We start from the raw sequence: 10,624 nt of genomic DNA, 5'->3' as shown, positions 1-10,624 counted from the left end.
CCTGGACGGATACAACCCAACTTACACGTAACTTCTTTTCGGCACTGGCAGCAGTTGGTAGTCCTGAGCAAGGTGTTTATGCAGGTAAAATTGTGAAGTAGGTGACTAACGAAATAGCTCTCCATTCTAAGATGAATCTCTACGGTTCGGATTGTGTTGTTCAATGAACATCACATATTATTCTCAATATTGTTGTGATTTTATGTATTATTTCGTTATATATCGAATGTTCAAAGAAATAAAAATGTTCAATGCCGTCAGCTCATACTTAAGGTTCCTTTGAATGAAGACCAACTTCAAACTTCTTACAACTAACTACATATAATTGTAAAAAATAATAATAAATCTAAGAACCACGGTTTTGGGAATAAATAAATAAAGATTTTTATTTATTTATTTATATATTTATTTATTTAGCCCTTGATTGAAATACGTATATTATCTATTTGGCAAAAGTTGTTTCCACATGGAAACACCAGAACGTGATTCCTGTTTTTAAAGTATTACCTAGTAGAAAGATGTTATTGAACCTGTAAAATAAACAAAACCTATCTTTCATTCTTTTTTTTCGACGCTTTTCCTTCTTTTTAATTATTTTATCATTTGAATGAGTATTTTGGGACATTTTCCCCGTTTTCTTTGGCAAATTCTTGTTTACCTTCATGTGACACATTACATGTCGTGTTGAATTTCGTCCAAAAAGCATGTTTGCTTTTCTTTCTTACCATATAATTGCAATGTTTACAATAAAGAAGACATTTCTAAACTGACTGAAGCACCAGTTTCATCTATGATAAACTGCCACTGTATGCTGTATGTTATTTTATTATTTTTTTTAATGTACGGATACATATTGTAGATGTGAAAAATAGTTTATAATAATAATAATAATAATAATAATAATAATAATAATAATAATAATAATAATAATAATAATAATAACAATAATAAAGCAAAGTCCTTGAACCATTAGGATCAGTAGAACTGTATTATTTGTTTCGGTTTATCTTTAAATGGATATAAACAAAACTGTTCTTATCCTTCTACTGTTCAAAAGATTGGCTAATATTGCAAGAGAAATTTATACCTTATACACAAGGTCCGTCGACCCTAGGGTCGACGGACCTTGCCTTATACATATATTTTGATAATTCTGTGTCGTGCGAAGTACTTGTAGTAGAAAAAAAAACTCGAAAAAAGACAACAGAAAAGATTCAATGAATTTCGTTAATAAACAGGTTTAGCACACGCTGCTTTCACTACTATGTAAAGGTTTCGCTTATTGTATTTCATCTCAACATTCGTCAACCAGGATTCACGTCAACCACATTTCTGACTTAAAAACAGATCACCCAGTTCAACTGGCGCCTTAATCAGCGGCGCAAATCCGTCTTTATTTATTTATTTAAAACAGGTTTCAGATACAGCACCGGGCCATTTTACACTAAAACATTTTTAACAATTTGATAACATAACAATTCAATAACAAATTGAGGTCAAGATGGTACAACACAACAGCGACATTACAAAAATAGCTTATTTATAGATGATCTGAAAGTATACTCACTTGAAAAAAACGTCTACAGTTTCTGGTAACTGATTATAGGTACTGACAATTCGGTTTAGAAGGGACCTTTGGACAATATTAACTCTCGCCACTCGAGTGTAAAAGAGATCACTAGACCGTGTTGTTCTAGCGGGTACGCGAAAATTGATCTGACTTAACAACTGTTCACATGATATGTGGCTATTTACAATTTTTTGCAAAAATATTAAGTCAGAAATTTTGTTTCTCATTAGGGGAGATTTGATATTGAGGGACTTTAAAACGTCATTTTTTGGAAGTGTTCGGAGGTGAGGTACTCGGTAGGATACAGTGGCTAAAAAGAAATTAATTACGGATTTTATATATTTTTTTTTTAATGAGTAGGGCAGGCCATAGACTAGATAGGAGAACAGTACTCAATAGTGGGAGCAACATATGACTTATAGAACAAGCTTAAGGAATTAGATTTTTTATGTCAGTGAAGCGATAAAGGAGTCCCAGTTTTCTCATAGCAGTACAAGATATTGTGCTTATATGATCCGCAAAAGTAAGCTTACTGTCAATGATAACACCAAGATCTCTGAAAGAGGAGACAGGATTTATGTTCTTATGATCAATTTTGTAAATGTGTTTTATAGGTTCCTTTTTTAGAGAAATCGTAAGAGAAGCACATTTTTCGATGTTTAAGCTGTTTCCAAGAGTTACACCAGTTGAGATAAGAATTGAAGCATAATGTTGAAGAGCAAGCGCATCGTACTCGGATTGAACTTATCTGTAGAGTTTGCACTCATCAGCGAATAGAAGAATATTGGTAGAGCTGTTTGTGAACAAAGAAAGCAGATCGTCCCTGTATAATAGGAATAGAAGTGGACCCAGAACACTGCCTTGAGGAACTCCAGAACTTACGAGAATAAAATTGGAGGGAACGAGCAAGACATTTTCCATGTATATATATGCTACTAAAGCTAAGCGCATCTTACGACAGCTTTATAAATTAAAAGACTATTTGTCGGAAGAAACAAGACTATATCTTGTTAACACTCTCAGTTTGCATCTGTTCGATCACTGCGATTCAATATATGGTAGCTCTCTCTCCACTTAAAATACTAGGGCAATATGGAAAATACAGAACTACTCCATACGCTTTTCTCTCAATTACAGAAAGTTTCAGCATATTCTGCCGGTACTTAATAAAAACAATATCCTAACCATGTCCCGAAGACGATATCTCCGGTACTGTTGTTTACTATACAAAATAAATTCACATAAAACACCACCTTCCTTGCATCATAAATTAACATGTAGATCAGAAATTCACCGTTACAATACCCGAGGAAGTAATAAACTGAATATGGCCCGGCATTCTTTCAAAATAACAGAGAAGGCATTTTCAATTTCGGCAGTAAGAATCTGGAACTCCCTGCCAAAGTCAATCACTGACAAACCGTATAATTCATTTAAATTATCACTCCAAACATTATTATTAGAAATCAGAGACAAAGCATTGGCACACATGAAAGGTTTACTACAGTATGAAATTGGGCTACCGGTATGAGTATAGTTTTTTTTTTATTTTTTATTTTTTTTTTACATTTACATTTACTGAGTGTTTTGTTTAATCTTAATATTACTGAATGTAACATGTTATGTTGTTATTTGTATCTTGTATCTCGCTTGTATCTTTGTTTTTGTTTTGTCTGCTGGGGGGAGCACAGTAAATACAAATGAGAATTGAAAGATCTTATAGGTGGCATTTTTATTTTTTGTCAAAAGTTGGAGGAGGGGCAATGCTCCCCTATGTGCCCCCATAGCTCCGCCTATTCTTATCACCATTATTCTCTTGTATTTTTCATGGCTCACTTTTAGACTAAAAAGTACAATCGAGTGCCGTAAACTCCAAACATTTAGTAATTTTGAATTGTCTTGTATACTTATCGACAAAAATGTATACGTATTATCTTGTCAGTAACTTCGAAATAAATGGGCTAGTTCGAGTATATTTTCAGTAAGTTCCTGGGGCTTTGCTTCCTTTTAAGTTACAGCAAAAATAATCCAAAATGATGAAATTATTGGATAGAGAACATGTGGAGGGGAGGGGAGGGGAGGGAGTAACAATCATTTGGTGGCAACTACACTACGTTGTGAGCATAGTTATGTCATATTCTTTAGACAAGAAAATATTTCGTCATCCTCACTGTGATATCCATATGTGGGTCTTCCTGTGCTGACCCATTCAGAATGTGTTTCTTTAACGATAAGGTCAAACTTTTGAATCACCCATTGGAAGTTCCCAGGCCAAGGCTAATTTATTCTTCATCATCACTTTGTGTATGTGTGTGTGTACCTGCTTTCTGAATGACAATAAAACAGCTCTATTATAGTGTCACCTTTTTTTAAAACGCAGTTTAAAGAAAAAAGCAAGGAAAATCTATTCAAAGAAGCTTTTTTTTGTCACAAAGATCTATCTCGTTCTATTTTATTCTATGGGAAAAAAGACAAGATATTTCTGAATGTTAACCACTTGTATTTTCTTACATTATTCTGTTCATCTATTGCTTTATTTTCTTTCTTATTTATATTTTTAAAAGAAGAAGAAGAGGCGCCACGGAGACCGTGCTTTTGGATAAGATTCACGGATCAGCTGCCAAAGTAGAAATAACTGAAGAAGACATTTTTTCTTTCTTTTAAACACGTCATCCAGCACACTAGCGACAACTACCGGCACACTAATGAACTTTACAATGAAAATGCGAGAGAATAAAAAAAAATCTTACTTCTACATTCGTGCAGCATAAAGCTACACTTTACTATCATCATTACTAATGTCTTGTATATGCATAACCTTGTGGAGAACGGGAGAGAGGATTAGTGAATCTAAACAGGCATTTAAAGAAAAGAAGAACTATGGAAAAAATGATTGTGGTAGGTGAGAATTTCTTATGACAGGGCCTGAGGTTAAAGGATAAGCCGTATTTCATCACAATAGCTGTCATTCCCTTTGTCTGTAGCTGTCGTGTGTGTAGGTGGCAGTGCATTCGTAGGAGGAAAAGCAAATAAAAAGAAGAAAGTTTTTTTTTCACGTGGTTGCCTCTATGGACCTTCTATTCTTTTATTATTTAACATTGCTCTCGCATTGATCGAAACGAGAGTTAACAATTTCTAGACTTACAATGCATTTCCGCTTCTTTCTTGTGCCATAGCTTAGTGATATAAAAGTTTTAATTTAAAAAATGAATATCGACCAATCCCATTTCCTCTTGGCTCTCATCAAATGATTTGTTTTTAGGAAGACGTATCGTTATGCACTGTATAAATGTTCTTGGGTGTGATATGTGCAGATCAGAACTTAAAAGATCAAATTAACTTTTCAAAAATGTAATCGGAATACTTTTCTTCTTCTTCTTCTTCTTTTTTTTTTTTTAAAAAAAAGACATTACACTTGATTGAGTTTCACAGTATTAGAGTAAATCAAAAAAGCAAGGTTGTTTTCTCGGATTTCTTACATGTTTTTCTTTAACTTAACGTGGTTCAACCCTTTTCTCAAATCTTGCAACCTTAATTTAACTTCGTTAACTTATAATGGTTCATCCGTGGCCTCAAATTTTGCAACCTTAATTTAACTTCTTAAACTTACAATGGTTCAACCATGTCGTATGATTTTGCAACCTTAATATAATTTTCTAAACTTACAATGGTTTAACAGTGTCCTAAATTCTTGCAATCTTAATTTAACTTCTTTAACTTACAATGGTTCAACCATGTCCTAAAATTTTCCAACCTTAATTTATCTTCTTAAACTTACAATGGTTCAACCATGTCCTAAAATTTTCCAACCTTAAATTAAAATCTTACATTTACAATTGTTCAACCATGTCGTGTGATTTTGCAACCTTAATTTAATTTCTTTAACTTCCAATGGTTTAACAGTGCCCTAAAATCTTGTAACCTTAATTTAACTTCTTAAACTTACAATGGTTTAACAGTATCCTTAGATTTTCCAATTTAATTTAAGTTCTTAAACTTACAATGGTTTAACCATGTTCTAAAATTTTCCAACCTTAATTTAACTTCTTAAACTTACAATTCTCCAACCATGTCCTAAAATTTTCCAACCTTAATTTAACTTCTTTAACTTACAATGGTTCAACCATATCCTATAAATTTCCAACCTTAATTCAAGTTCTTTAACTTACATTGGTTCAACTGTATCCTTTGATATTGCAACCTTAATTTAACTTCTTTAACTTCCAATGGTTTAACAGTGCTCTAAAATCTTGTAACGTTAATTTAACTTCTTAAACTTACAATGGTTTTAACAGTATCCTTAGATTTTCCAACTTAATTTAAGTTCTTAAACTTACAATGGTTTAACCATGTTCTAAAATTTTCCAACCTTTATTTAATTTCTTAAATTTACAATGCTCCAACCATGTCCTAAAATTTTCCAACCTTAATTTAACTTCTTTAACTTACAATGGTTCAACCATATCCTATAAATTTTCAATCTTAATTCAAGTTCTTTAACTTACAATGGTTAAACCGTATTCTATGATCTTGCAACCTTAATTTAACTTCTTTAACTTACAATGGTTTAACAGTGCCCTAAAATCTTGTAACCTTAATTTAACTTCTTAAACTTACAATGGTTTTAACAGTATCCTTAGATTTTCCAACTTAATTTAAGTTCTTAAACTTACGATGGTTCAACCATGTTCTAAAATTTTCCAACCTTAATTTAAATTCTTAAACTTACAATGCTCCAACCATGTTCTAAAATTTTCCAACCTTAATTAAACTTCTTTAACTTACAATGGTTCAACCATGTCCTCAAATTTTGCAACCTTAGTTCAGCTTTTTTTTAAAACTTACAATGGTTCAACCGTTGTAACCTTAAATTTAACTCATTTTCCGAGTCATACAATGATGGCGTTTTGGCACGGTGACGTAAGTCATAACGTGACATAATATTCCATTGTTACTTTTATGTATGTCTACATATCTAGGTATTTATATACATATTTTTAGAATTAGATCTCTTGTTTGACTTTAAAGATCGATATAAGCCTTTTCGTATGCAACCAGCGTTACTCTTGTGTACAGCATGTTCATCTAGTGTATAGGGGTTAAAATTCATAAAGTTCGAACGAAACTTTTCCATTATTTATCCCAACATATTTGAAAAATTAAAAATATTTTTAAAAACATATTTATCTTTTTTAAAAATAATTAACAAACAAAATAATACAAATCTTGTTAAAAGTAATAAATGATTATACATTCAAGAAAATTATTTAAAAAATCTATTTATGCATGATTAAATACTAACACATGAAGAGAGCTTATCAAGTGATTACATATTAAAGCACTCTCTACCTTTGTTTTCAGTCATGCAAAAATAGAGTTTTCCAACAAAAAGTTATTTTCTTTTTACTCTTGAGTGCGATTTTTTTTTATTCTTCGTACTTTTAAGTAAGTAGAAATTTATACTTCAATATTTGCTTTATCCTTTAAGACCGGTTCACTAAACAGAAGTATACAACATGCATAAATTTTTACTTATGGATTTATCTTATTTGTATTATTCACAACAGTGGTCTACGCAATGGGTGGCATTCTGGGCTTTAATTTCCCTTCAGCAAGATAGGAATATATATATATATATATATATATATATATATATATATATATATATATATATATATATATGTGTGTGTGTGTGTGTGTGTGTGTGTATAAACAAAAGTTATGAAACGATCTGAACTTGGGAGATCGATGAAATTTCATGTGCGCCACTGATTTATTATTGTCCAATAATAATGTACTATATCGTAGGTATAACCTTTGTTCAGTTAATAATATTAGTCATCTGAAGTTTGTCTCTTCGCTAAACTCAGTAACACACTTCCAATTTTAGTGAATAACTAAAGACAAAAAAAAATCTGATTGACTGATTGATTTAGCGTCCCTTTTAGCAACGAGGCTAGATGAGACGTGGACCTATAGCTTAACGGGGGTCCGAACCACATCATCTCCCGCCGAGTCTCCCAAGCCAAAGACGGGTACACTAACCGCTTAGAGACGAGGGAGCTACAGAATAAACTCTGTGGAAGACAGTGGAAGATTACGTGAAGAGGATCACGCAAAACTTACATTTATGAATGACTTGGCGTAACGGCCTGATTTGTAGGCCTGAGCCGCTCCACGCCATCTGTTAGCGACTGATGGAACTACGTCAAACCTAGCGATGAATGCGTGGGCGTGGTCAGCGCGCCGCTTCGCCCTATCGCTAACCAGCGTACCGGAAGCTTTCTAGATCTAGTGGCCGTCACGTCTTTTATTCACGTGACTCCCCAGTTTACCTCACGTGCTGGGTGGAAGCCGAAAATTGGAGAAGCATCAACCGGGAATCGAACCCGGGACCTTGCGGACATAAGTCCAACGCTCTAACCACTAGGCTATTGTGTCCCCATATATCTCGTCATACCCAAGCAAAAGCCAACTTTTGCAAAGATAGTAAAGAGGATCACGCGAGACTTTAGGGAGTTTAACCCCAATATTTCGGGGGGGGGGGGTTAACCAGAAAGTCTTTTACCCTATAGGAAGCACATACAGGATGCCTAACAAGTCCCTAACCATTTCTGTGAAGGAGCACGTGAATTATAATATCAAAGAAGGCGCCGTAAAAGTCAAAGAAATCACAGCAGTCCGATATGGTTGCTCTTCATACCTAGGCAGAGTTGCCATCTCTCCCCAGTGCACCTGAACACACGTTGCAGCATTGCTGGGGGTTACCTGCAATAAATAGGGAAATATTAGCGTTTTGTCAGAAATGGTTATGGACTTGTCGGGCTCTCTGTATGTTTTTTATTTTAACATGACTCTACAATATTTGCTTTTTGTGACAAATTATTTTTTAAAAAACGTCGTAATTTCGAAATCAAAAATGGAACATACTGCATGTAAACAATGTCTATTTTCAATATACTGCACTAAGTGAGGACTTGAGCCTGGTCAGCTTCCACTGCTAAACCACTGGTGTGGACTTCCAGTGTGGAAATGTAATAAAGTGGAATATTTCAGTTTAATGTCCCACAATTAGACCCTATGCTGTTTAGGCTAAGATAGACGATAATTAAGGTAAGTGAATGATATGAAAGAATTGGTAGAATGACAATGTGGGAGAAAACGATAGTACCCTGAGAAGACCGACGGCCACGATGTTGTCCACCACAAACTTACTTGACCGGGAATCAAACCAGGGACCCTACGAATCAGATTTAAGCATTCTACCACTAAGCCACCGTGCCCCATCAAACAATTAGAAAGTAAGGCAGATAGTATAACAAAATATCTTTCTATATGCAATAATAACTGTTTTAAAGCTCTTTCGTAATGGTGCAGAAATTTGAGTGGCCGACAATTTTAACATCAGAAACTGTGGCCAGATTTCTGCTCTCTAACAAATGGTCGGAATGACTTATTAATTTATTCAATGGCATTTTACAAACACTATTTGGGCCAGTTTTTTTTTTTTTTTTTTTTTTTTTTTTTTTTTTTTTTTACGAGGGGTATTGAAACGTTTGTGCAATCACCTACAAGAAATCTACTCTGGACAACTCTGACACAATGATGATATTAGTCCTTCTCTAGGTAATCATCGTACTTACACACATTTTTGCCAGCGGTTTCTTCATTTCCCGTAAGCCCGTTGTGTAAAAGTCTGCACTTTGACTTTGAAACTACACTTCAACTTCAGAAATGACATCATCTCTACTGTTAGAATGGCGTCCCCTGAACAGACGCTTTATTTCTGAGAAGAGAACGAAGTCACTTGATGCTCAGTCTGGTGAGTATGGGGGTGGAGCAAATGCCATACCCTAATTCAGCTGCTTTCATCATGTTTACATGAGTGGAATGAGCTGGTGCATTATCTGCCAACAGCACAGCATCACACCTTTGTGACTAATCTTACACGTTTCTGTTTCAGTTCCTCTCTTAACTTAGTCAGGAAATGGTAAGAATAGGGTACTAGTAATAATTTGCTTCTGTGGTAGGTAATTTGTCATGATGACCCCTTCACAGTCCTAGAAAACAGGAAGCGTCGCATTTGTTGCATACTTCTGCAATCGTGCCTTTTTAAGGATGTGGAATTAGGGAAGTTTTCATTATTTGCTCATTTCCTTAGTTTCTTTCAACCATTGTCACTAGTCTGCCAAAATGTCCTCTTCATCCACCTTACAGCAATGCAACATTTCTCTTGAAGCGTCCTCGCAATTTCTTTTCTGGAATGGTGTGAGCAGTGCTGACCCACCGTGCTGACACTTTCTGAAGCAGCATTTGGTTATGAATGATATTCCAGGCAGACCCATAACTCATATCTATTGCACTCTTAACACTTTCAATGATTATCCTCCTGTCTTCCATTATGATCTCAACTTCCTCCGTCAAGGCGGCATAATAAGTGAAAGATGGTCTTCCAGATCTAGAGGCGTCCGCGGTGGTCATGTGTCCAGTTTGGATTTGTTGTTTCCACTTCGATACTATCTCATAGGATGGGCTTTCATTCCCATAGAATTCTTTCATCTCTTCGTGGATCTGCTTTGATGATTTCTCGTGAAAATGGAGAAACTTAATGATGTTCCGCGCCTCAAGATTATCAATCATTGCACCTTCATTGATTTACCTGAAAGAAAAAAGAAAGAAAGAAAGAAACAGTTGTTCCAATTAACCCAGAATTTGCATGGTAAACATACAAGAACCTAACTACAAAACGCATGTCCAAAGGAATTCGTAGTTTTTTTTTTTTTTTTTACAAATTCTAGGTGATTGCACGAACTTTTTGATACTTCCTCGCATGTTCGTGAAAGTCTGTAAGTTTTTCACTAAAACTCAAATCAGTGGAGTAGTTTATTAATTAGATTTGAGGTTAGCGTCCCTTCAGCAACGCGTGAGGCTACAGTTTAATGTGAGATCCAACCCACATAAGCTCCAGTCGGAAATCGAACCTGGGTCTCCCAGCCTACAAACACGTACGCTGTCTCAAAATATTAGACAAAGCGTACTGAAGAAACTATAATA

At 34.6% G+C, this 10,624-nt stretch overlaps 1 protein-coding gene across 1 annotated transcript; it reads right to left on the bottom strand.

Moving 5' to 3' along the window:
- Window positions 1-9,781: 9,781 nt before the first annotated feature.
- LOC145685083 (protein GVQW3-like) lies at window positions 9,782-10,210 on the bottom strand. The gene has a single exon (XM_081757442.1). It carries the CDS (start codon window positions 10,208-10,210, stop codon window positions 9,782-9,784), a length of 429 nt encoding a protein of 142 aa, XP_081613568.1.
- Between the last annotated feature and the right edge of the window lie 414 nt (window positions 10,211-10,624).

This window comes from Thermobia domestica, chromosome 1 (assembly GCF_964235325.1).
Source record: "Thermobia domestica chromosome 1, izTheDome1.hap1.1, whole genome shotgun sequence".
In the NCBI taxonomy this organism is placed as follows: Eukaryota; Metazoa; Arthropoda; class Insecta; order Zygentoma; family Lepismatidae; genus Thermobia; species Thermobia domestica.
The sequence above is the reverse complement of the archived record's forward strand: the minus strand, read 5'-3'. Positions and strand labels throughout refer to the sequence as shown.